This window comes from Anarhichas minor, unplaced genomic scaffold (assembly GCF_050575085.1).
Source record: "Anarhichas minor isolate MPS153535 unplaced genomic scaffold, ASM5057508v1 ptg000058l, whole genome shotgun sequence".
Classification (NCBI taxonomy): domain Eukaryota; kingdom Metazoa; phylum Chordata; class Actinopteri; order Perciformes; family Anarhichadidae; genus Anarhichas; species Anarhichas minor.
The window spans coordinates 7,280,603-7,308,580 of NW_027466504.1; the positions used below are offsets into that span (position 1 = coordinate 7,280,603).

General features: G+C 43.9%; 2 protein-coding genes across 5 annotated transcripts; one reads left to right on the forward strand and one right to left on the reverse strand.

Moving 5' to 3' along the window:
* Positions 1–514: 514 nt before the first annotated feature.
* On the reverse strand, positions 515–23,835 carry smoc2 (SPARC related modular calcium binding 2). 4 transcript variants are annotated; one of them, XM_076076540.1, is made up of 13 exons: positions 22,983–23,835; positions 15,725–15,887; positions 13,503–13,609; positions 13,164–13,263; positions 12,286–12,330; positions 10,051–10,098; positions 8,824–8,898; positions 6,995–7,181; positions 5,983–6,065; positions 1,785–1,884; positions 1,370–1,617; positions 870–907; positions 515–682 (listed from the first exon to the last, which is right to left on the reverse strand). In XM_076076540.1, the coding sequence occupies exons 1-13, from the start codon at positions 23,064–23,066 to the stop codon at positions 659–661; spliced, it is 1,302 nt and encodes a 433-aa protein (XP_075932655.1). In that variant the 5' UTR covers positions 23,067–23,835; the 3' UTR covers positions 515–658. The 4 variants fall into 4 exon arrangements, with proteins under 4 accessions (XP_075932655.1, XP_075932654.1, XP_075932656.1 ...); XM_076076539.1 differs by having other exon boundaries at positions 6,974–7,181; XM_076076541.1 differs by lacking the exon at positions 22,983–23,835 and adding an exon at positions 21,415–21,739.
* Positions 23,015–27,882, forward strand: eif3s6ip (eukaryotic translation initiation factor 3, subunit 6 interacting protein). Its single transcript, XM_076076538.1, has 15 exons — positions 23,015–23,169; positions 23,492–23,552; positions 23,634–23,844; positions 23,994–24,073; positions 24,389–24,450; positions 24,560–24,629; positions 24,733–24,806; positions 25,111–25,282; positions 25,562–25,716; positions 25,904–26,074; positions 26,206–26,339; positions 26,567–26,740; positions 27,017–27,206; positions 27,394–27,474; positions 27,686–27,882. Exons 1-15 carry the CDS (start codon positions 23,146–23,148, stop codon positions 27,770–27,772), a joined length of 1,746 nt encoding a protein of 581 aa, XP_075932653.1. The 5' UTR covers positions 23,015–23,145; the 3' UTR covers positions 27,773–27,882.
* The last annotated feature ends 96 nt before the right edge of the window (positions 27,883–27,978 follow it).

Consider the following 27,978-nt stretch of genomic DNA (forward strand, 5'->3'; position numbering starts at 1 on the left):
CAAGAAAACACTAAATGGCAAAGACATTACAAGATTTATATAAGGAGAAGGAAAACGTGGAAGACTAATTGGATTGGAGAGAAACAAAGGAATTTGCTGACCCAATTAACTTTTGACACATTAAGACCGGCAGAACCACAGAGAACCAAATGTATAAAAGAGGTCTTTATTTCTAATAAACATGGATACACGTGAACATGTAGGACGTTTTTATGCTGCATGTTTAAAACATTCTTGCAAACTGCTGTACAAAGCACAAGAAGAAATGATATAGGTCAGTACATGAGAGATGGTCTAAGTTATTGTAGCAAACTATCCATATATCCGCTTTACCATCATCAACGTGAGGAGAAAAGTACAGTGAGGGAAGGGGCACAAAAGCAACATCGAACATGAAAACATGACAACTTTGAAAAGTATACTTTTTAGACACACAAAGGACACATACATTGTATGTGTTAAATATTTTTTGTTTGTCAGGACATAAAAAGCTAACTACATCATTCACAGATTCAGCAGTCTGTTTAAATACCTTATTTCTACAAAGTGAATTTACATTTCTTTTTTTAAAGTACAAAGTGCAAATACTATGGTTTCCGTTATTGCCGATTGTTGAGGGCAGATTCTCCATGCGGGAGGGGAAATCTCAGATGCTGGCTTAGCCTTGCTTCTTTGAGGGATTCTGGGGAGAGAAAATTTAAGTGACATCAGTTTGACACATGCCCTTGATACTTTGCAAGTTTTATTTAGTGACTTTATATTCACAGCATACTCAGTCACCACAAACAGAGATAAAACAATATTACAGTCAGACTGTAGATGTGCCTCCAGTTTAGCAGCCACTAGTATGGGAGGAGTGGTTTACTTACTAGTTTACTGGAAGATAAACCCTCTCCTGGTTTGGCCCCTGTGAAACAAAAAGTGATAGAAATCTCAACAACCATAATATGTGAAATACAGCAGGTCAGTTGAAGCACCTCCTGAAAATCTTAGCAATTTTTTGAAACAATTGGTCCTTGATTTCAAACATATGTAAACAAGAGCAGACTTCCTGTTTCAATTTCCCTACCAATGTTGCCAGCTGAAGTGACAACTCTTGGTATTAGCTGTAGTTAGATACCCTAATTATGGTTAGCTCCATCAGTTGGTTAAAAACTATCCCTGGACTTTTCAGAGTAATTCTGGCAACGATGCAAGAATGACTGAATTTTTGGTTTTGAAAGGTGATACACTGCGCGGCAAATTGTTAAACATCATGTAGCTCTGATTCTAATTCACCCTCTGACTGCCATGATCATTTTATTTTATCCATCAATATGCAAGTTAGTTTGGTGCAGGAGAACACATCGTGTTGTGTTGTTCAGCTCACCCTCTTCTTTGATCACCCCGAGGCAACCCATCAGCTCCTGCAGAGACAGCGCCTTGTCGTTGCTGATGTCGCAGTACTCCACAAACTTCTTCACACACTTCTTTGGCTTGGATTTCTTGCGCAGGAAGCGTTTGAAAGGCTTGATCTCCTTCTTTCCAATGTCCCCACTGGAGTTTTTGTCCAGCTGACTGAAATACCAGTGGACCACCCTCTCCTCCAGGGTGTGGCTGGGGTCGGGCTCAGCCATCCTAAATGACAGATATCAGTTCATGAGCTAATAATCGCCCTTCCATCACTTCATCCAACTGTTTAAATATATAATGTCAATGCGCTGCCTTTTTTTAGGTGAATGACTGAACCCACTGATGTTCACCAATAAGCATAAGATGAGTAAATTCACTTCCGAATGTCATACCTTCCGGCGGATGCAGGATCTGTGACGGCGTGCACCATGTCTGTCGACAGCGCGTCAAGAACACTTGTCAGGAACTCGGTTTTCTTTGCCCCAGGACAGCCTGGAAAATAAACCACAAATACCTGAATGAGTGTGTGTGAGCATGCATTATGGTTCATATGGAAGTAAGTGTACGTATATATGTGTCAGCGAACACAGAACAATGATCCCCCAGTCAACAGCATTAAATGTGGAATGCTGCCGTCATAGGTGGCCTAATAAATGTCATCTTGCAGACTGCGTAGTTTTAAAGTGAACAGCACATAAAGACGGCAGAGGAAGAAAATAAACCCAAACGTTACTCTCACAGTTGTCTTTTACTCGGTCTCATAAAGTGTCAGACCTCCCCTCATCTGGAGGAGGAAGAGGGGACCTGCCATTCATGCTGGAGGCCCCTGAGTGGTTTTGACCGCTGGAGCACAGAAGACATTACTGAACATTGTATGTGTGGACAAGAGGCTCCATACAGTACCTGAGACTCACCTGAGACATCAAGGAGACCAAATACAGTCCTGACAGACACACTGCTTAGGATTTGACAGGGATGTCTGATTTAAAAAGGTATGCATCCAGAGGCACAACTCAACACTTTAACTTCAGTGTGTGATGGAATTTGAAATGTCAACCAGAGAAGAGGCTGATTTAATTGGACAATAAACCTATCTAAAAGGTCAAATGTATTATTAACTACCCAACTAAAACCAACAGAGAAGCATTATTACATGGAGAATGACGGGAGAAGAATTAAAATGGAGGGACAACTGTGGTGGAATGACCCTGATGATAGTAATTGTCTGTTTGGCCATATAGTTTTAAGAGTGAGGAGGACAGAGTGGCTCTGGAAGAGCTGAAGGCTACGTAGGCCTGAGAGATTCCTGGATTCCTCTCCAGACTCTTCTCTGCTTTCTCACAGTCCGGCTTCCCTCTTGCTATTCTGCCTGTGGAGAGGAAGAAATTCTCCACAGTGTGCTACACCTTTTATGACCCATGGCCTGCGGGGCCAGATTCTCCTGTGTTGGAGATAATAGCATGCTTTGCTCCTCTCCAACAGGTGGCGACCAGCATCGGCGTAAACAGCCAGCACCCAGCCTCCACTCCACCTTTCCCAAGTGGCGCAGGTCTTCAGCAGCCTGCACCGAGCCAGAGGTTGAAACATTCACATGTCCAAACACTTCCACAGCTTCCTTTACATGCTGAACAGCACTCGACTTTTAGTAGGCCTTCCCTTGCCCAGTAAAATATCTGACCCACCTGTTAATGGCCAAACTGGTGCCTTGTGGAGCCTCTTGTGGTAATTTAGTCTAGACAGCCATACAATTGCACCCTCTGAAGGCAAAGTGTTTTTATCTGGCTTCTGGCTGAAGGGAGATTTGTGGGATGCAGTTGGACTTGTTTGAGGTTTAGTGTTTTTCATGGAGAGAGCACACGTCCTCTCCGTAATGCGGCAGGAATCTGAGCATGTCTGTTGTTCATTCAAATGGGAAGCCATCAGGTAAGGCTCCAGTCCCTTCCTCTTGGCAGCAGAGGTTTTCCTGGTGGGGTGGGACAGATCAGCTTCTGTTTGTCTGGACAACATTTAGCTGAGGGGCCGGACACAAATGTTCCTGCTGTCATTCAAAGGAAATTGAGTCTGGCCATTTTCCGTTCAGTTCGTGGCTGCAGCAGAAAATGACTGCTGTCTTATTCCTTAATGATCATAATCATGTAATGCCCAGTTTGACAGATGCAGGATGGAATCAAGTTGAGAAAATTCTCAAATTCTCATTTTTGTTCTTATTGAAAAGCTAAGATCTGCACTACTATTCATACACCTCTATATATCTGCTGTCTGTAAAAAGTTGGCCAGTAAGTGCATGTTTGCATGTGTGTGCCCGTATGCTACTGTCAATAAGACGCTGTGTTTTTCTATGGAGCCACATGGGGCAGAGCCCTGTCAGCACTCACAGCCGCAGCTCCCAATGGCTGCCCCAATGCTATCCCATGATACCGCTCTGGGGAGGAAGCTTGCCAAATACTTCGCTTTCCTCTCTTGCCTCTTTCAGGGCAAAGTTCTCCTTTCTCGCATCTCGCCCCATAAACCTCTCAACACCAGCGCTTCAACAGCAAATGGGCTGCAGCAACGTGAAGGCAACATTTATAATTAGCGCTGGTTCATACAGTAACACCGTTTACAGCCGTTGACGCAACTGCTCATAAAGAAAACAAGATGCTGTGTTTTTTTTTGCCTGTGTGTATTGTATAATGGGAGACCTGGCTGATACGGTGCAGGTTTATTTTACACATATAGAATGAAGTCTGTGTACTCCTGTGTTTGGCGTTTGCATGGCTGAATACGTATATGGTTTTCTGTCCTACCACTGTGTGTTAAGGAGGTGTTTGGGTGGGGTTGAGGTCTTTCTCATGGGATGGTTGTGGCCGTTTTCCACCCTATCGCCACTTCACACTTTCCGCAGATACACACTGTTATTATTCCTGCTCAATATCTTAGCAATAATGTACCACCAGTGCCGCTGGCAAAGATGAGTAACATTTGTTGGTCTCAGGAGCATTCATCTGTTACTGTCTATCTCACTGTTTAATACACACTGTACAAGAGTACTTGATGGCAGAGCAGAGACCGAGCGCTGCTCTGCTGCTAAATGCAGCACCTGCGAGCAGAGAGCACAGCTCTGGCCCGGCACGCTGTTACATAAACAGTTGTGGATGGGATGGGAACAGTGGTAGCTCTGTTCATTTGCTGGAGGATTATTAACATGTTTACCAAACCACCAAAAAACAGAAACTTTGCCAAGCACCTTTCAGCCTTAAACTGTGATTTATTTGGTTGTACGCAGCACCTGACAACTATAACTCTACTTTGCCTATCGTTGGTTTTATGAGAGGGACAAGTCATGCAATTACTGATAAAAATTCACTCGTATTTATAAATGTGATGAAAACAAATGTGAATGTCCTCCATCTACTGCATTGCAACTGTCTATGGTAAGTAGAATATGAAGGTTAAAACTGGAAGCAGCTCAGCAAAATGAAGGACATCTCTAACAGTTTGGGAAACAGTTTTAACTTTTTTTTCATGTTAAAATAAACGCTTTAGGTAATGGCAATCAGCTAAACCTGCTCAAAATAGGTTTAATTACTCGTGTTTTGGGATTCAATTGTAAAAGTGCCTATGATTCTGTATCTCTGCAATTAGGTCAGTAGGTGGAATGATGGATATAAAACAAGACCAAAAAGTTGTAATAAAAAAAGAAGCTATTTCCCTTAAAGAGTGCTACAACTTGAAACATCTTGATACATATTCAAGATGTTTTATTAACATATCAATATATCTCCTAGTTCTAGAATAACCAGATTTATTGGTTTCTTTGGGAAAACTGGATTCCAGACAGCGTTCCTACCTGTAAGAGCCATAGCATCACCAACAAGTCCTTCAAATTAAACACCCAACCACCCCAACCCAACCTCCTCCTTTGTCACTTGAATGTAAACAGGCATAATCATTTTAGCATCTTTAGCTCTATCCATTAGTAAATACCACTCAAATATATCACAATCTAAACTCTGGAGTTTGAAAGTGTCAAATTCGGATCAGCAAATATTTACCCAACACAGCAAACACAAGCTCACCTGTACCTAAGCCCACCCCATGACCACAACCCCCGAACTCCCACTCTCAATTTAGTTATCTACGCCGTTGTCAGTCTTTCTATCACTATCTCTGGCATCCTACTATCCACTATCTCTACCTCTCCCGCCTGCTGTTTCTCCTCCATGCTATCATCCCACTATCCTCCATCTCCCATGTCAGCTGAAGATTAATCCTCAACCCGATCTGTCTCTGTCTCCTTGCTTATTGACCATCGAGGGGCTGTTTCTGGCAATCCTCAACTCTTTATCAAGCATTTCTTTGACCAACAGTGCTAATGATGTCAACAAACACACACACACGCACACACGCGCACACACACACACACACACACACACACACACACACACACACACACACACACACACACACACACACACACACACACACGCCCGCACTGTTATCACAACCTTAGAAGCACGGCAACAGTTGCAGGCTGACTGCTGAAGAACTTCACCATGTGGTCTGAACAAAGAGGAAAAACAAGACTGAGTTCAGTCTTTAGAGACCTACCTTGGAGATGTCTGCTTCTATAATGGTCCTTAGGTTTAGTTGGGTGGGCCCTGGCATTGCCGTCACACTTTGGCTGTTCATACCTGCGACAAAGAATACACAACATGAGAAAAAGCCAATTCATTCAAGGTGAAATGGATAAAAGGGATTGTTGATTACAGTAAAACTTTCCCCATTGTAGAATCAGAGAGATGTTTTCCAATTACCTGTACAGTTAAATCTCAGGGATTCAAATAATTGTTTTGTGGTAAACTAGAGGCTCTGAATCACATCCAGAAAGACGGGAAGGATTTGGGGCTGGTATGAGGACACGGGGGGGAGGGAGAGTGAGAAAGAGAGATAGAGGGAGAGAGGCAGACAGGGAGCGTGGGACACAAGGAAGCTTTCACGGTGTCCCTTGGCAAACCGGCAGAGTCCCGATTGCTGCTGCGCGACTGGGCCAAAAGCTGATCTGGGACAAGGAGAGAGTAGGGGGGAATTCCACGCTTCCATATGTGTACTAATGTGGTGTCTGGCACTCCGCCTGAAGCCTTGTTAACCTGATCCCCAGCCTTGCTGCTCAATAAGAGTATACCAGTGCCCCACTCTGCCAGTCTGACTGACCCCTGACCTGCCGCTCAGCAGACCACTGACTTACTCTGCGTCATCCTCAATCGAGATGTATATCTGTCTGCTTATGTGCATTTTTGAGTCTCAAATAGAGAAGTTACTTTCAGTTGCTTTATTTCTTAGAATTTCTTCTAAATAGAGACGCTTCTATAACGTTTGCATGATTGTTAGACTTGCAGGAAAGATAATGCTCAATTGTTCTAAAACATTTTAACCAACACAGGAAATGAAGCAAGGTCACAGTTGGTCAGCCTCTCTATCAATTGGCCACTCTGCTGTGTTAGGGTTGCTAATGATCACTTACCTGCTTTGTGTAACAACTGTCTGATGTGATTGCCACAAAGAACCGAACAATAAATTCCAAGAATTAAGGTGAAAGTACCATAGGTGAGGTCTCTCCCACCTGGTGGAGGTCCCAGGTATGGGCCGTCCCGTGTCCACCAGCACACACCAGCAGTAACCGGTGGAGGGGTGGCATTGGACTGGCTTGTAAAGTCCTCCTTGGGCACAGTCTGGTACAAATACGGCATCGTTCTTGTGCAGCCTCGCCTCCTCCTGGGCCGACTGCTGCTCCTGGTCACATGATGAGGCTGGAAAGAGGGGTCAGAGGTTATACAGGAATCAGTGGAGGCGTGGATTGGTCACATAAACACATGCCGCCTACAAAGACTATTGCATTTACCTAGGTGGTCCAGGTTGTGTGACTTGGCAAATACACACCCCAGACACACGCACATACACACACACACACACACACACTTGACGTTGAAGAAGAGAACTTGTTTAAAGTTAAGAATCACTCCTAATCAGATCTGGCACACATTTTGGATTTATCTAACATCAAGTATGTTTGAATTAATTTCTATTTAAAAGCCAAATGCATGTAGTGCTCTCTCATTACACTCTGAGCATTGCAAAGACATCCCTGAAGAAGAAGAGGAGGTTGAAGCGCTGGAGAAGACAAAGCGGTGGAGGATGAGTGCTCAGAGACAGTGTGTGTAGACTGTTATATCAGCCCCCCGTGGCACTGTTTACGGACATTAACGGGCTAATGACTAAGTACAGCTCCCTATGCCCCAAGTTAAGTAAATATTTGGACACTCAACTGCCCTCTGTGGATGTGTGTGACAGACAGAGAAACAGACAAGACAAAAGCAGAACAGTGGTCATTCGGGCGTTCGCCTTCACACGCTCACACACACACACACACACACACACACACACACACACACACACACACACACACTGAAAAACTACTGTAAAGAACCAGGGATCAATATGTTTAAAATTCCAGGGGAAAAATGCGATGCTTTGTGATCCTGTCTTTTATCCGTACACACAGAGAATGGAGTGAGAGGGGTTTTGCAGAGCCTCAGCAGGATCTAATCAGACTTGTTTCTGTGCAGCAGCCTCCTTCTCTGTAATGCTACTCTCCAACGGAGATTTGAGCATTAAACTACGGGATGAAAGTAGAGCTCTTCTGGCCATGAGGACTTTCAGCACCAATCTCTCCCTCTCTTCGCTACTCGCCTTAAGGCTCGGAAGCTACTGCGGGATTATTGATATCCCTTTTCTTTGTTTATTTTCATTAGAGATCTTTACCCACACAAAAGAGACCAAATGAAATGCCTCCCCGCTTTCTCAACCGACTCTCTCTTCGCTCCAGTTCCTCCGTATGGGCTCTCTTTGGTGGGGCGGGTGGGGGTTTTTTTTCACCCAAATACCCCAAAGAGCACATGGTAATCAAAACCATCAATGCTGCATTTCTCAGGCTTTTTTTATTGGCTGTAAATTATGATAATGGTATTCACACACAAATGCACACAGGGTTCTCATCCCGAGGCGGGCCTCAGAGTAGTATTGTTTTATGCAGAAAGCAACATATTTCCCCAAAGAGACAATTGATCTTTACAGTAAAATAAACGTGTATGCGTGTAAGAGGAGACCAGAACGGACCAGCCTGAAGAATAGGAGATTCTGTGTTTGTGCCATGTGCTGATAATTACAGATACGTTGCAACGCGAAGAACCACAAAGAAGCAGATCCTCAAAGCCTGACGCACTCCAACACCAAGACGTATTGGTTTCACAACCCACCATCTGTCCTTAAAAGACAGGAACAGCCTCAAACCATGATTGCTCACACAAGTAGGAAAAACACAGTGCGTGCTTTTAGTTGAAGTTTGCAAACACCCGATCGCCGTCATTAAAGATGAAGTGGTTTGAAACTCACATGGTGCTCTGGTTCTGTTGTTCTGACGGCTGCGAACCTGCTCCGTCCACAGAGTGGGGTACTGGGAAACGATGTCTGAAAGAAACCACCAAGACAGTTTTATTAGCTTCAATCGAAAACACACTTGTATATCATCTGTGCCAAACCTGGTGGTTCCAAAACTCACAGACCATAAAATGCACATCAAGGTTATCGTATCTCAAACTCCTGGAGAGGAGGTGCAAAGTCAATTGTATATGACAGCTGTGACCAGAAATATAGCAGCAAAAAGGTAAGCTATAACTATGAGTCTCCCACTGTCTTATCAAATGATCACATAAATGTAAAATCATAAAACACTACTTCCTTTACAATATAAAAGGCCAATAAAAGTGCTCAAATACAACTACTGTCTGCTTCCCATTCATATAAATGGATTATCTTTATTGAACTAGAAATGAAGGAAGTCTTTAAATGATATCACAATATAAAAACACTCCATTTAAAATGTCATGCACTGATGCAAATACTTAAGTGTCAAAAGTAATAATTAGCAGATTTACCCCTTTCAGATGTTTATTTGTTATATTATATGTTTATCTGTACTATTCTATTGAATTATTAGAAGCATGTTAATGTTGCAGCTGCTCCAACTGGTGCTGACATTAACTTCCTTATATGGGGTTGGGTAATTTCATGTATGTAAAGCAGCCACTAACTACAGCTGTCAGCTAATCTAGTCGAGTAAACAGCACATTATTTGCCTCCAAAATGTAGTTAAAAAGTAAATTAGATTACAAAGAATACCTAAAGTTAAGTGCAATACCTCAAAAGTGTACTTATAGTACTATAGTACATGTACTTCTGAAAGAAGAAATACCACATCCATCTTATTCTACAAATGAAAAATGAAATTGCTGAAACCTTGCTGAAATCAACATTCAGGCGCTTTGTTGTGAGATCACTTGATCTGGTAGGACCAGCTTATAGAGCTTTAAGAGCAAAAAACACAACTCATGGTGAAATTGCTCTTTTAGTTTTGCTTTATATTTTCATCAAATATTGTACATCGGATCTATTTAAAAATGTTTCACGATCCCATTTTCCTTAATGACCTCTTTGAAGCATGATGCTGTAACTGTCTGGTGTGCAGGTTCCCTCTCCCTTTTAAGGATGTCACTCAGTGGTGGTAAACACAGGCGCAGCAACAAGCGCTTTTTACTCACAGTCTAACGTATAAGAACTCACCTTCTTCCTCGCCAGCAGGCTGTGGGTCCACCACTAGGCCAGTCTCATCTGCATTTAGAATGGAGAATATTTGCAAGGAGACTACAATTACGAGAGTAAGCAAAAGAACATTTAATGTGAGATTTGCACGTTGCCCGGATAAAAATGGTGGAGGCAGAAGTGAGAGGTTAGGAGAATGAGAGAGAGAGAGAAATACGGTGTGTGTGTGTGTTGAAAGCGGAAAGAGGTGTCTTACAGTGAGAGAGGAGGAAAACAGAAGTATAGTGGTCATTTATTCCCATGGTTTCACTTCATGCAACAAGGGAGATCATTATGCTATGGAGGACAGACTGAGGTCAGTTAAAATGAATGAGGAGAAGATGAGGACCAGTGGTCCCTGATGCTCTTCTCCATCCTTCCATTGCCTGCATTTGAGTCATGAGAGCTGCGTGAAGGTGGGAGAGACACAAGAGGTGAAGAATGCAGTAGCCAAGTCTGAGACAAACCAGTTAACAGTGGGAGAATCAAGCTCAGTGTTTGTTTGGACTGCGTTTGTTTGATTTGCTGTATAGGGGGGAGACGGGGATGGAGGTCTTGAGTCGCTTTGGGTAAAACCACGGCTGTAGGTGTGGTTAACCTCAGTGTAGGTCATTCATTCTGCTCAAAGTAAAGCTCTGTTAATGCATGAGTCAGGGCATCTCTAATGGGTGGCTCCAAAAACACGGATTTAGTTTAAACTTCTTTTCTTTAATAATAAATTCTCCATTGCAAAATCAGGATTTTACATTTAATGCACGTTTGTTATGCCAGCCATTCATCTTCTCAAGCATGCTCGGTGGATAAAAATACATACAGTGCGACTGACTAAGGCAGACATGTTATTACTCTGCTCACTTAACGGATGGAAATGCCATTTCAAAAAGTGTATTTATGATTGGGATTTACGATAAACCACTAATGACCAATCTATACTTTGCGGCCATTTACATGACTGTAACACCTCTTTTAGCATCTGCCAGGAAAACCCCGTGCTATCTGTGGTCATACGGCATTAGTTTAACTGCTGTTTGTCAGTCGTCTGCTGCATATGAATTTCTCAAGCACCAGAAATGGGTTTAGGGTAAAGCGTTTGGTGTTTAACATTACCAATATTCAGATAATAAAAGTGCAGAAATGGCTGCTTAGGTAGTGATGGGCTTCTGCTGAATCAAAATATTGATGCAATCACTGCTATTTTAAGTGCTGGCACACCACAAATCTATAGTTTATTCTGCTTTTCACCACCCTGTTTATCCGACCGGTTCAGATTGAACCACAACCACCCCTTCACCTCCTTCCCCTCTCCATCATCCCTCCTCCTCTCTCAAATGTTGCATTCCCACTTGATCTATGTGTAATGAGTTGGCTCAGACAGACACTATACCCAAGACTGTTTACAGAGAGGCGCAGACTTAAATGTCACACTGACAGGAATAACCCATGTGACAAACACAAGTGGACGCTTATGAACTTTCTCTCTCTCACACATACACACACACACACACATACACACACTTATGCATGCCAACAAACACACATAGACAATCAAATAAGGAATCAACCCAAATTACACTTTTTCTGTGTGAGCCTTTAAATCACAACAGTTAAACAAATCATCTCTTACAAGATGAGAATAAGATATACAGTGTCTGGAGTGGAGCCGGAGGGGAACTTGGTGGTTCTATATCTGGAAGAGGGTAGATGTTGATGAGAGAAAGTAGGGTGGAAGATAAAGTGTGAACATTTCCTTGTATCTTATGACACTGTTGCTGAAAAAGAACCAAGACCAAGCGAGAACAAGTTAGAGAAGGAGAATGATGAGTCAGTTTTCCTTCATTCTGGCTGCTCCCTGGCCGTTTGGCTGCCTGGTTAAGGGCAGCAGGCGGTTATAGGAACTGTAGCTGCTGGTGGTGGGCAATAAAGCTCACCACAGCCTCTCTCCGTAGACTTGTTACTCAGTAACAGACTGCTGTTGTATCAGCCTTCAGGCTGCTCTCAAATTGACAAAATATTAGAAAGGCAAGCCTTAACAGGCGACCCACCCTGCACATCTCCAACACAGATGTAGGCAAACAGACAGACACAAATGAATACAAACTCGCATGTACATGCATGCTTAGATAGGTACACACATGGATAAACACGAACGCATGCATGCACACATAAAGGAGCCAATGTGCCTCTGAGAATTATTTTTTTCTTGAATTAAAGTCTCACCTGCTTTACCTGGCTCTCTTGTAGTAGCTCTCTCTTGTTTTGAACCTGAAAAGCAACATGTTCAAATTAGTTGAAAATGCACGACCACAAACCTTAATGATAAAAAAAATGTATAAATCTTTAGCATACACTTAGCATCATTTTGGCCTTATTCGCCACCAGACGTGAACAAGGGGTGAAATGCAACTCTTTTCTAAATTTCATTTTCAAACGTTATTCTTTGATTTAAAGTGGCTCCAATCACTTGCATGCTGATTGAGATGTATTTTATGACATTTCTACACTTCATATACACAACAATGATTAAGTAGCTGGCAGTTACAGTACAACTGCTGCCGCTACTTCTGGATCTTTCTCACTGCTGGGACGGCAGCAACTTCCGAGGCAACCCGATGGAGACACACAGGGAGGACATGTGGCATTGGTTATTTGATTGTTTGGCAGACGCTTTCCTCCGAGAACACATTCCTTACAGTTTAACTTTGTTGCCCAACTCTGCAGTAGGGATTTTCTACAAGGCTTATTTACACACGCAGCCCAAAGCCTTGAGCAACGCTCAGTCCTCGGGTGGTACTCAAACCCCGTGGCCGTCAGTCCAGTCCCTGCCTACTTTCCCAAAGGACTGAATATTACACCCCCTACAAACAGAGAATGTCATGCTTTGCTGTGTTGAATTCGATTTATCATCATTGCTTCACAAAGTTACAGAAACCGCATTCCTGTACAAATTCTATTTTCTTTTTTGTATGTCATACATCGGGCTTATTACAAAACAACATGCCTGTTCTGGTTTACTGAACTGCAAATACAGTCTGCATAACTGTACATGTCATCCTTAGCTGCCCTTTGATAAGACAGGTTGATGGGGTTTTACCCACCTTGGCATCGAGGTTTTTTATTGGCCACTGCTGAGCCGCTGATGGGTCGACCGTTTGGGGTGACACACCAACAGTATCCAGTGTAGCTGTGGCACTGAACCTGTAATCAAAGCAGCATGTAAACACAAAGCCAGCACAAGCTAAAAAAAAACACCTAATATGGCTTCTGTAAGAAGGAACTGTGAAGGAACAGTGTTAAAAACCCATTCATTAAATTCATGCAGCAGAAAAGAGCAATTCTTGCAAAAAAGTGGAAGCGTAAGATTTACTCCTTTCTACTAGGGCCTCCCTAGCCCTCATATTCAAAACAAGTATTATGTATGTTGCGTTTTTTGTTACCTCGCTATATGTGCCATCAGGGTTGCATACAGGCACAAAGACCTGTGGGAAGACCTTCTTAGCCTGCTGCTCTGTGTACTTCTTCTCTGCTACACATCTGGATGTATCTGAGGAGCACCACAAATCACGAGAATCACTACACATCACAGAGACCCAGGATTCAACCCACAGCTCAACTATTTTCTTTTGCTGCACAACAACGAAACCAACATGCTTAAAAGAAAAGTCAGCAGCAAAAGATGTTGAATCTCACAGATGATGAAGAATGAAAGACAAATGCAGAGAAAGTGGAGAGACAGAGGGGAAACAATTCAAAACATTTCGGAAGTGACAGATACTTGTGTGGCTGGGAATAGAACCAACACCCCCGGTCTTATTAAGAGCAAGCCTGCACAGCGCCTGGTGGTAAAGACATTACCGAGCGAGGCAGCTCGTGCTGCTCCTGTAGAACATTCCAGTCACCAAAGAAAAGGGCTGATGCACAGGGAAAACCTGACCCTTCCTTAATGTCTCAGAGTCTGTCGAACTCTCCTCTAAAACCTCGATCGTCTCCTCAGTTCAGCCCAAGCTGTCTTAACTATTTGTCGATATATAAATGTGGGTCAGCAACTTTTCACCTATGTGCACCACAAGTCTTTTCACATGTCTCTGTCGGAGCCATGGCCCATCTTGTCATTCCACAGCTGCTTCATCTCACCTGGCCAACAGCAGCAGCTGTGCAAACTCTCAGGAAATGTTGGGCAGCGATGGGTTTGATGGTAATTTGGAGCGACATGTTAGCTGCCGCGCAGTGCCCGACTCCCTGGCAGGTTCAAATCACATTAAAGTAATGACTCATGCTAAGTTTAAAAACGTTAACCAGATTGGTCAGGAGGCTGCATGTCGCTGGCATTAGACACATGCAGGGAAATGTGCAATGGTTTCTCTCAGTCTAGTGTGTGTGTGTGTGTGTGTGTGTGTGTGTGTATCTCTGGTGAGGAGAGGGGGCAAGACGCTGGATGTTCTGGTTGGAGGAAAGCAGCAAGTGAGGAGCTCTAAAATTAGCTCCAGTGGAAAAACCCAAAACCATCGTCCTTCTCCAGGGGGCTCCGACCAAAAAGCTTACTGGAAAAAATGACAGGACACTTGAATCATCTGAGCACAGAGATAGAAAACAAATGTGGTGCCAGTCTCACCATCTTGAAACACAATCCCATCTCTGTGCTTTTAGGCCAGAGCGGCCCTCTGGTTTATTTCGGCTGCTGACTCGGCTGCTGCTGCTGCTGTGTCTTTCTAACCGGCCGTCCAGAAGCAGAGGGGGGTCCGAACTCTCATAGACCCGATGTTATTGACGTATACAATACGACTTTCATGGACTCTTGTCCCTTTCAGCTTCCTAGCTGGAACCCTCTATTCTGTGTCACGGCGCTGTCTGCCACATCCAGATGTCCGCTTAGAGACGTTGCCATAGAGAATCAGAACGGGCATAAGATCGTGGAATGCTTTTCCATCATACGAGACTTCTTTTTAAGCAAATCCTTTCGCTCACACTCCCTGCATTGGTGATCTAATATTGTAATGTGTAAGAATGGGGCATTGTCCCCGGTCTGTAGAGCCATGAACTAGCAGTATAGAGTTATTAGGTTGGGGCGGGGTGAGAGGGTTCGGGACTGCAGCATTGGGGCGTATGGGTGCTTTACTTCCAATGACGACTAACAATGAGGGAGTCTGTGAGCCGCCTGACCTCATTGGCTCTCCTTCCCCTTTTGCTTTTCATCTCAGTCACATACATACAGCTTTACATCTAGTATGATGAAAATGAGACCATTAATTCATGTCAAGAATTTCATTCAAAAGCCCTCGCCTCGGCATAATAATTTGATTTCAGAGAGCTGAAGCCATTTCTTATCACTGAGGAAGTTGTTGGTCCAATGATGCTGTATTTCTGTTGTAACAAAGCATGAGTAAATAAACAAAACTAATTCCCACTTTAAAACTAATTAATTTAGTATTTTGACAAATGAACGTACATGTCCTTTAAAGTGGTGTGAAATTTGGAAACCAGTCACTCTGAAACTGAACCACCCCCACCCACTCACAATGTGTCAACCCCACTCGCCCTCCCAGCACTCAAATAATCAATTATGCTGAAATGAATTTAACCCACAAGGTTCTACTGTGACCCCCCCCCTCTGCGCATTCGAGAGCACCAGGCGGCGCTGAAGCGTGACTCATGACCTGACCTTTGCATGGCCCTCGAATGACCTCCAGCTGGGGGTCGCGGCACTTGGCTCGGAGGAACTCGCAGCGAGACGTGAAGGTCCTGCCGTCGGAGGCGCACAGGGGCTTGCGAGGAGCTCCGCTGCATTCCATGTTGCACTCCTTATCCTGATCCACCCGCAGGAACTACAAAAGTGAGAAAGCAGGAGATAAGCAGAGAAAACATTTGCAAAATTAGAGATTTATTTGGGGAATCAATAACTCTGCACCATAACATTTTATTTTAACAGGTGTAATTCTGGAGGGATTGGTGAAGAAAAAGGTTTGGAGTGTGTGTTGGAGCAAATGTATTTATAAAAACAAGCTACTACACCAACAAGTCAGTGGCAGAACAGGTATCCATTATCAAAGCCATACAAATTGTTAATTCTGTTTCAAAATGTTAATCAGGAGGCTCGTAAGCAAAATGCTTTCATGAATAGACTGGAAAGCACTGATAAACCGTAGAACACACAAGGATGACTCAGTGTCACTACAAGCCTGTCAGGGTGCAGCCATGCTTTGTCTTTGTCTACAGGGCTGGAGAAGACTTGACTGACGCTTCCTCTGTGCCAACACCTGCACGGGTATTCACCTGGAATCGCTCCTGAGGTTGTTTTACTCAGCCATGAAAAGAGAAACAAGGACAGAGACTCCTGGCTGAACGCATCGGATCACCTGTGTCAATGCCACCATTGTATGGGTCACCGTGTGTATGAAACCCCCTCGCCGGGCCACACAATGGGAAGGCGGCGGTGGTGAGGGGGGTGGAATCAAGCTGTGACTGCTACAATGAATGAAAAGACAAGTGAATGATAGAGTGGCTGAATAAACTAGATGTCAGGGAGCTTTGTGTTGCTTCAGTGAGTGTTGGGTTTTCATAAAGTTCGCGTGATTCATCCAGTTCGGTGGAATAATGGCCTGGGTTGAGTGGAAAAAAAAAAACTCCACATCCATGCCTATGCAGGTGCAGTTTTCAGTCAGTCATATCCAAAGATAAATACCTTTCTGAAATCTTTTTGTCTTCTCTTATAATGAAAGTATTTGCACATATGAAACGCAGTCATTTTTCTTTCAGTTTTACTCTTTACTCGTTATTGTTCAGTTTTCAGTGGATGCACGAATCTCCAAAATCTGTCTGAATGCCCTCTCTGTCAACTATTGACGGCAGACACACAGACGGACAAACTTTCCCTCTTTCTAACACACTAACACACACACACACACACACACACACACACACACACACACACACACACACACACACACACACACACACACACACACACACACTTATCAATCAGTGGCACAAAGCAGAGAATCTAAGCCCTCAGTTAAAGGTAAGCCATAAACATCTGTTACCAGTTATTAAAAGAAAGGGCATGGCAATATAAAGAGCAAGGAGAAAAAAAAACACACATCCACAAAGAGGGCGGGACCGATCACCAATAAAAAGAGAATTTGTTGTGTCTGACATCTTACAAATGATGTGAGAGATGAGGTTTGGTGGCAGCTCCCTGCATTCAGACGAGAAGGGCTGCGGGGCTGCATGCACCTGGAAGAGGGTTGGCAGGGAAGGCAGCATCGCCCTGGGCCGGGGGGGAGATACAGCCCAGTCTGTCAACCCTACTCATAAATCTTCCTGGGGGGGGGGGGATCAGGGAGGAGAGGCCCGTTCAAACACATCGGACGAAGAGCCGCGAGGGAGGGAAGATGAGTCTTTTGGATTGAATTAAATTTAAAAGAAAGAAATGTATAAGTTCTTTCTTCCCAGGCTTTTTAAAAATGATGTGTTGTCATGAGAAGATCTAAAAACGTATCGCGACACTGCAGAGCTGTTTGCTTACAAGAACAGCCGGTGTCCAAGTTTCAACGCTCATCCTTCATCTTTCTAGACAGAAATATGGAGAGCAATCCCTCTTCCTCCATGGGGGAATTACAGAATATGCATAGTGAGTGCTGTTTTCCACTGGTTAGAGGGAACTAATGAAGTATTGTATTTATTTTGGGCAAAGCAAGACTTACAGTGTAGTCTACAACAGTGAACTAAATATTTGTATTGGGTCCCTTTGGGTGTTTAGAATTCCCCAAAAGGTCCCAAGATAAGTCTGAGGGGTCACAAGCCAAAAGGGTTGGGACAGCTATGCCGTTTTGACACAATTGGGAGGAGTTCTCCATTTTAAGTTTGCTCTTTTCATTTATTTTAATTCCTGAAGAAACTGCCACTTCATATCACTGACTTCTAGAGGGCACCTGTTACTTGATGGGATCTTGAGAAGAATCACTGTTGTACTTTGTTATGAATTGTTAATATATAATGTTTACAGAACAATACTTGAGAGGGATACTCTAGTTCTCTCTCTACAGCATTGCCCATTTATGAAGTGGGGGTCTAACATCTCCCTGCCCCTCCTTGTTACTGTCCCTGAGTTTATTGATTGTTTGCGTCATTGCATCTAACTGACCGTCTCCTGTCGGTACTCTCCCTCCTTCTCCCTTTGTCCTCCCACACGGACATCCCTCTGCAGCGATGACCTCCTCTCACCCTCTACTCTGTCGCTCACAGCTCACCCCTTCGCATAAAGTCCAGCAGATGTGACAGACTGTTCTCAGGATGCTTTTTGCAACCTTCCAAAGCCCGTAACTGCTCTGATAGTTTCTGAGTGCGTCCAGCCATGCTTGGTGGTGGACCACCAGCCTCGCCACAGCTCATGCTGGCCAGCCCAGTGCTCACACTACACCAGCATTATAAGCATCGGCCCCTGCAAGCCAGCAGACTGACAACCCAAACCGAGTCATTCAGCAGCCCAGCATCCTGCTAGATGTCCACCATACAGCAGAGCGCCAAGTGCCTGCATAGTTTTCGATAGAGCTCCAAGAGCACAGTGTGGAAAAACACAGTTAGCCATGAAATCAGCCACCCATGAAATCAGCCACCCAGATTCACTATCAGACAACCAAGTGTTTATTTCAAAGTCACAGTTGGCCACACTGAAGGAGGAGAACAAATAAGATGTGAAAGCCATTGAGAGGAGGAAGCGCTAGACTGATGGTGTGTTGAGGACCTCCTCCTCCTCCTCCTCCTGTGTCCTCCTAATGGTAGTTAGCTGTCTGCTGCAGACCTCTGTGTGTTTGGCCTGTGGTGATGGATGGGCAAGGCCGAGGCAGAGCCCTGACATTCCCCTGATGTCTCATTCCAGGCTCTTCAAGCCGGCACCGTCATCCTGCTCAGCAATGCGGTGGAGTGTGATGGATGGCCTCCACCTCAGCTACATGCAGCAGAAGCTTCCGCCCCAATTTATCACAAAAGAACAGAACACATATTGTGACTCAAATTCATTTATTGCTCAAGTCCTTTTCTTGTGTACTTCCAAGCAGCTGGCTCACACTATCTGTTTTTCGTTCTCTTTATTTTGCTCTTTCCTTTCAGGATTTCTCTTTTTCTTTGCATGATCTCTCTTGGAAGATGCTTTCTGCATCTGCTCAAATAATACAAGAGGTTGGCAAAAGAACAAGAGACAGGCGAGAGAGGGCGAGACTGGCGCAGTGTAAGAGAAACTTATTTCTTTTTTTCTTCAAGACCAACCAGCATACAAATCAAATCCAATTACCTCCCCCTGGCTCTGCAGCATTGTGGGATTGAATGGAGTAGGCAGGAGGCAAGCCTCCAGCAGAGAGCACATTGTAGGCTGATAAGGGCCTTCTGGGCTGGGAGGCCCCCATTTCCAGCGCCCCAAGAGGCCCCTCACACCACGGCCCCGCGGGGTCAATGGGGGCCCCAGCTGAGAGCCGTGGCAAACGTGTTAAATGGCTGGAGTTTCCTGCGTGGACGCTAAGATGCAAAGGGGATCATTAGTTTCCAGCATGGTGGAAAGGGAAGAAAGTGACAGCCTTTAACCAGGCTACTAACTCAATCAAAGGAAAAGGCATTTAATTGCTGTGAAAGATGTTAGAAAGAAAGAGAGGTGGTGTTAAAGGCCACTGATAGTCATGAGACAAAGGAAATCTCTCCGAGCAGGTGCACAATTTTATGAAGGCATAGGGGGCAAAGGAGCCCATATGTTATACTTAAATTGCTTTCTCCAAGTTTGTAAAAGAGGCAGTCGACTTTCTTTGCTCCCTCATCTTTTCACACATGATTTCATACTTCCATAAACCATGGAAAATGTCTGCCTCATGAATATTCTGGGCAAATATCCCATATTCAACTGCCTGTTCGACCTCAAATATGCACAAAATATCACATGGAGACATTTTCTTGAAACCAACAATAACCTCTCCTGTGTCGTTAATACAATAAGCCATGAGTCACCCACAAAGTCCTGTAAAAGGACAAGTGATCCATGTGCTATTCCAATAAAGAAGGTCTTATGAGACACAGTGGCGAGGTTTGACACAGACAGTTTCCACTGAAACATGTAATGAAATAGAGACGTTTGTCATTCTCACCGTCACATTCAGAGCACAGTGGATGCTGTGTCATCTCCAAACACACAGTTGCATCGATGTAACTTTTACATCAACTGCTGGGTAAATTTACTACCCATGACATCTCAAAAAAAGAAACTTTTAAGAAACTCATACTCTGTGTGTTTAAATGTGTGCATCATGGTGAAAATAAGGGGGAGCATCTGCTCAGTACAACACTTCCTCCCACATTCCACGACTCCTTAGTGCCGTCAGGGAGAAAGGATCTCCGAACCTTCACCTGCCGGTTAACGACTCATGGCCATTTGTTTCCAATTGGATATTAAGGCATCCTCACCCGGACCATAAATAACGGCGGTGGGGGAGCAGCTGCCATCAATCTCTAAATCAAGGGGTTAAGCCTCTGACACTGTGCACATTCCGCTCTCTATTATTCCTCCTTCAGCGCTGTACCTGCGCTTGATCGTGGACATGAAATCCCCCTCATTTGTCTTGAAAGATGCACCTTCTCCTGCAGTTTAAGGTCAATGGACAGGATGCACTGCTGCTGCTGCTCTGCTGCTGTAAACAAAGCCATGTGCTTTGGTGCAGCAGAGCTTGCAGAGTAGCCTCTGCTGAGCCGCTGGCACAACAGGAGTGAACAGGACAGAGAGGCAGACGAGACGCTAGCAGACACGTAAAGGCAATAAAAGCAAACCACGGTGGTGCTGCTAACAGACCAGTGAACTCCTCACGGGCAAGCCAGCAGCTCTGCCATCTAAGACCCACTGTGAGGAGGGACACCCTGAAACACAGGGACATGGAGTTTACACAACTCATGGAGAACATAGAATCTATTAAGTTTTAAAAAATCTATCTTAAATTCCGCCTGAATTTCTGCCAGATATGAAACATATTCAAAGAGTAAAAGCCTCTTCATTTGGAGAGAGGGTGTCTAAAATAGGTTGTGACAGTGGGTTAGGCAATAATGCTGTTAAAATTGATTTCAAATGCATCACTATGTTATTAATTGTTTTCAATATAAGTGTTTCTGATTATTAAAGGAGAATATAACAAGAAAGACATAAAGGATACTGACTTAAAAAGATCTGTTTCAGAACTACATGACAGACGAAAATAATGGATTTGCTAGACTGTGTCCATGTTACTCAAATTGAAGCACCTTATCCTTCACTTTAAAGCTTTCTTTTTTTTAAGGTGGATATGAATGAGACGTATTCTGGGAGTTTTAAATGGCTCTTCCTACCGTGAGAGCAGAGAACTTTTGAGCGCGTCCAGCGCACAGCAGACAGAGGAAGACCAGCAGCAGACAGACGCGCATCCTGACGCAGTGTGCAACAAACTCTCCAAATTACGCACGGTCCAAAATTCACTCTGCGTTGCCGGAATTTCACCAAAACACTTCTTTGGAAGAAGTCGAAGACGTTTCAAAATCCAAAGTAGTCCTGGCGAAAAAAAAAAATGTCAGTGTTGGGGAGACGGGGTCGTTAGTGTATTTCACTTCGTCTCCTTGGTTTCGTCTGCCAAACCGTTGGTGTAGACACTCTCCTTATTTCTGGCAGTGCGATGAACCCCCCCGTGTCCCTGACCTTTTCCCCTCCCTCGGTGTCTCCTCTCCCTTTTCCCTCTCTCCAATACGACTTCTTTCTCTACACTCCCTCCCTCCACACTTGATTTTGTCGACTAGATCCCTTATCGGATGCAGGCAGTTCCCTAGCCGGTAGGTCGGTAGTTTTAGAGGGAGTCCGTCTGCTGCTGGTAGCTGAGGCAAACAGGTATTCTTTTCAAAAGGTTTTCACCCTTTTTCTTTTCCTTCTCCTTGAAAGCCACAACAAGAAATCCGGTATTCTCGGAGGACCTTGAGATGATATTCGGTTGGCAAAGAAAGGAGGGGATTAGACAGGCTACTGTCTGCTGGGAGGGTCAGCAAGAACAAGAAGCACACAGTCTGCTCATAAACTCTCATCCTGCAGGACTCCCCCTACACACGCGCTCACACACACGCGCACACGAGCTTCAAGATACAATTTGGACAACAAAATCCTCTCTTAGTTTATCATAACATTCTCAAAATAAAGTTACACAAAGTTCTCTAAGACAACACAATGTGGTAGCATAACTATTTAGCAATATACCCATTTGATTGGTTTAAATCACATATTGTACTGAAAGCATGCCAAACTTATCTGAGTTCATATTAAATGGGTGGGTTATAATCAGCATTAAGGCCTGATTTGGAAGGACATTGCCCGTTTATTCTTGATGCTCTTCTCGACTTAACTTTTGTCAAGTTCGTGGCCATCTGAGCCTTCTTGATTATGGAGAGAGCGGCATGTTGTGACTATAGCGCTACCTAGCGGTGTTCACCAGTAGGTACAAGCTCTCACCATATTGACCCAATATCATCCGTCACATCACCCATTTTCACTTTTACATTATATTCTGCAAGCGGTACTTTATCGCGTTGAATACTGCATTGCATTGCGATAATTTCTGGAAACAAGCCGGAACGGAGCCCAATGGATGTTATTCGTTGCAACTGCTATGACAAGTCAAATGTCTTGTTTCGTCAAGCAACCACATCAAGCAATATAAAAAGATATAACGTTAGGCCTTGCTTATCTTGCAATGTAGTTATTTTGTGGCAGTTTGGAGGAAATGTAACTTGAATTCCTTATTTGCACAGCAGAAATGAACACGAAATGTTCATGAAAAGAAATGCAATGTTCTCGAAAGTGTCCCCCATCATTGTTACCGGTTGAATGATTTTTTTTTTTTAAAGCATTCGGGTCCCAATCTAGCAAAAACACTCACCCACAGTGCTTCATTATGTCGTTTTTCATGCGCGTCACATCTCCTTCTTTCCGCTTCCGGTCTTCTCTCCGTCTCGAGCTGCATGGTGTAGCTGCGTTAGCTAACTGAGCACATATCGTCGTGTTTCACTCCAGTGTATGAGCTTGGGATAACAACTAGCGTCATGTCATACCAAGAAGAGGAAGAAGTGAGTTCACATTTGTTTCCCTTCAAGGCATTTTAATGATTTTGTGCTAATAACAATGGCACGCTAGGTAGCGTTAGCTGGCTAGCCAGCTAGCATAACTCCACCGGCATAACAGCAACGTAAGCTTTCGATGAGCCAGCATGATAGTCGTGGTTGTTGTAGCCCTGTTTCTACAGAGAATGCAACCATAAAATCTCCTTCTCTCTAACGTTATGTAGTTTGTGTGAGGTAGAATATAACGGATTATGTAAAGTAAGCTAGCGTAAATGATGACTGTCTGGTTGACATATAGTAACTGTTCTTTAATCACACTTTTTCTCAGTCCTCTGTTCCGGCACAGTACGATCCGTACGCCTACCCAAACGACTGCGACCTGCACACCGGTTAGTATACACACACCTATTTATCTAAATGTACGAGATCCCCTTTCAGAGTCCACTCCTCACTCTCCCATCTCCCTGCAGGTGACCCCAAAGCAGACCTGGCCTATGAGAGGCAGTATGAGCAGCAGACCTACCAAGTCATCCCAGAGGTGATCAAGAACTTCCTGCAGTATTTCCACAAAACCACCTCTGACTTAATCGACCAGAAGGTTTATGAGCTGCAGTCCAACGGAGTTTCCAGTGAGAGCATTGAGCAGAAGATCTATGAGATCCAGGACGTCTATGAGAACAGGTGAAGTTGACTCTCTGAGAATAAACCTCTTCTTGTTGTGGTGATGTTGTTGCCTCCTCTTCACAGAGACATTAAAGCTGTGTGTGTGTGTGTGTGTGTGTGTGTGTGTGAGATGAGCATCTCACCTTTGGTATTGTGTTCCTGTTCAGCTGGAATAAGTTGACCGACCGTTTCTTCAAGAACTCTCCCTGGCCAGAGGCTGAGGCCATTGCCGCACTCGTTGGAAATGGTGAGTTAGGGTTAGAGTCTTCTGTGCCGCTTTTTGCCTTTGCACAGACACCATAATTACATTTTTCTTTGATTTTTGATTTGGTTCTTAAAATGGGATAAAATAAATGCACATGCAACAATCGTTTTCCACTGATGTCAGCTAAATATGTGTACATGCCGTTGTACAAGCGGCTCAAAGGGCAAGATTCTTAGGTGGTTTTGTTGGTGTGTTTACAGTTGTATAAATTGACTGTCCTCTGTTTTCCAATCTGAGAAATGAGTTCATCAGCAGTGGGAATGTTTCATGTCATTGTTTTTCTGTTATCTCCCATAGATGCTGTGTTCCTCATCCTCTACAAGGAACTTTACTACAGACACATTTACGCTAAAGTCAGCGTGAGTAACTGCTTAATATAAACACGTATCAATCTCTATTACTGAGCAAAATGTGTGAAAACGTCTCGAGTATTTTGTTGTAAATATTGTTTGTTTTTTCTATCATCAGGGTGGACCGACTTTGGACCAGAGGTTTGAGTCGTACTACAATTACTGCAACCTCTTCAATTACATTCTCAGTAAGTTACCAGAATAGTCATTAACATTTCCACTCACCTGTAGTAATCTGTGTAAAATATCTCCTAATGAAGGACGAGTCATGTGACAATGTTTGTGATTTAGATGCCGATGGCCCCGCCCCCTTGGAGCTGCCAAACCAGTGGCTCTGGGACATCATTGATGAGTTCATCTACCAGGTACAGTGCATTATGTTCTTTTTAAATGTATCCTCAGTTATTCCCTAACAAAAGGACAAGCACGAGTAAGTAAAAACCAGAAAGTAGTTGCCAATAATTACTGGGGCTATATTAATGTACAAGGACTACCATATGTGTGGCATATTAAACATAGCTTTCCCATACATGTCCATGCTTATTATTTAGTGCTTATTGATATGGCCCATGTGGTTAACGTGTCCTGTGTCACTCCAATCTAATAACACACATAAAGTATGTTTAAATTCTGTTTACACTGATACAAATGTCACTCTTTCCTCTCCAGTTCCAGTCCTTCAGTCAGTACCGCTGTAAGACGGCCAAAAAGTCAGAGGAGGAGATCGAATTCCTGAGGAACAACCCAAAGATCTGGAACGTCCACAGTGTCCTCAACGTTCTCCACTCCCTGGTGGACAAGAGCAACATTAACCGCCAGCTTGAGATCTACACCAGCGGAGGTATAGAAGACTGTTGTAGATAGTTGTATACGGAAGGAAGCGGGGGTGAAGTATAGCAAACCTCAATGTTTTTACAATGTTGAATTTTTTTAAATGAAGCCCTGGACCGTGTTAAAGTTACTAAAATAAGGCGCAGTTTAGGTTCTCTGTAGCTTTATAGTCCCGTAAAACCTTAGTTCTAGTAGTTTGTTGCTTTCCTGGTTAGAGTATAACAAGTCTAATAAAGAGACTGTGTCTTCAGTGTGTTCAGCTAACATGTTATTTGTTGGTGTGCTGCAGGAGACCCAGAGAGTGTGGCTGGAGAATATGGGCGTCACTCCCTGTACAAGATGTTGGGTTACTTCAGCTTGGTGGGGCTCCTGAGGCTTCACTCTCTGCTTGGTGATTATTACCAGGCCATCAAAGTCCTGGAGAACATTGAGCTCAACAAGAAGGTAAACCACCTAATGTAGAGAGCGGCACGCTTCACTACTACTAGCCATACAATCCAATATGCCAAGATCTGTATTTATATTGTCTTTTCCTTGTTGACATATATTTACTTGGTTTCAGGCTGCGTCTTCTTGTTCTTTCTTCTCTCTGGTCCACATCCATGAATCTATTTTGTTTCTTGTCTTTCAGAGTATGTACTCTCGTGTCCCCGAGTGTCAGATCACTACATACTACTATGTGGGTTTTGCCTACCTGATGATGAGGCGCTACCAGGATTCTATTAGAGTCTTTGCCAACATCCTGCTCTACATCCAGAGGACGAGAAACATGTTCCAGAGGTCGACGTATAAATATGAGATGGTCAGTGAGAGCAGTGCTTCCTAAATGCATGAGTAATGCACATCTGGCATTTTCATTCATGCCTTCTTTGAAATGATCCAACAGTGTTATAGTTTAAACAGGTGTCATAATACTTGTGTATGTTTTTTTAGGTTAACAAACAAAATGAGCAGATGCACGGTCTGCTGGCCATCGCGCTCACCATGTACCCGATGCGCATCGATGAGAGCATCCACACCCAGCTGAGGGAGAAGTACGGAGACAAGATGCTGCGAATGCAGAAAGGGTGAGAGAGAGAAACTCATCACATTGTGTTGGAACAACTGTATTTGAGTTTCATTGTTTGTCTCATTGTCTTTTTTGATACTTAACTGTTATGTACAGTGAAACTCATGTACCTCTTTGCTTGTGTGTCTGAGCACTGGGCCGGGAAGTGTAGTATTGGTATTTAAACTCTGGCGTCCGTCACCAACAACGTCTTTATTGACACAATTGTTCCTTTTTCCACCTCAGAGACCAGCAGGTGTTTGAGGAGCTGTTCAGCTTCGTCTGTCCCAAGTTCCTGTCACCTGTGGTGCCCAACTACGACAACGTCCACCCCAACTACCACAAAGAGCCTTTCCAGCAGCAGCTGAAGGTCTTTGCAGAAGAGGTGCAGCAGCAGGCCCAGCTCTCCACCATCCGCAGGTAGAGCATACCAACTTTGACTGTGTGGTCACATGTGTGGCAGCAACAAGGACCAATAAGCACAAGATAAACAAAGGGGACGTTTGATGTACGCTATGGAGTCGTACCCAGATAAAGACATTTTGGATGCTGTTTTTCTGCTTTGATGTAGGAAATATATTAATTAAATATATAAAGTTATTTTTCTCCTGCCGTCTGGCCCCTCAGAAACACTTAATGTCTCTAGAAACCTGCTGAGGTTGCACATGTCATCTAAGTCCCGACGTATCCTTGCAGCTTCCTGAAGCTGTACACCACCATGCCGGTAGCCAAGCTGGCAGGATTCCTGGACATGACTGAGCAGGAGTTCCGTATCCAGCTGCTCGTCTTCAAACACAAGATGAAGAACCTGGTGTGGACCAGCGGCGTTTCAGCTCTGGACGGAGAGTTCCAGTCTGCTTCTGAAGTCGACTTTTACATCGACAGGGTGTGTTAAATGAATGTGGTGCCTTTGTTATGAACAGTTTAATGGTGAGATGCATCATAATGAAAAGCACTGTTGCTTTGGTTAAAATGATGTTGGAACTCGTTAGTGGTCCCAGCCGGTCCATAAGCCCCCTGAAATACGAGCTCATTTTTCTAATGAGCTTTTTCTTTGCGACACTTTTCCACAGGACATGATCCACATTGCCGACACTAAAGTTGCTCGTCGGTACGGAGACTTTTTCATCAGACAGATCCACAAGTTTGAGGAGGTGAGTAGTGATGGAAAAAGTATGGAATAATGGAGTTGCTATATATATATATAACTTTTTTTAAAGTATTGTCACCAATACTGATGTAAAACAATTCTCAAACACTACTCTTCTCGGGATTGGTTCCACAGCTAGCCTTCACTTGAACAGATTAGTTGTAAACAGGACTTCCAGTTTAATCTTGTGTAAACATCCCTCCTCCTTCCTACAGTTGAATAAGACAATGAAAAAGACGCCAACCACCACAAGCACCAGCAGCACCACTGCTACAGTTACTGCTGCACCTCGAGCAGTCTGACGACCCCAGTGACCGAGTTCTCTGCCTCCTCAGTCTTTTGACAACTATTATTGATGACAACTTTTCTATGTAACCTGGCAACAATAAACTGATGGAGTGGTACGCTAAAACTCTTGATTGTTGTCTCTTTATCTGTCAAGTGTTTGCCTTTAACCACCAGATGGCAGTATTTACACTGCCTCATCTGCATGTTGTTAAAGGAAATC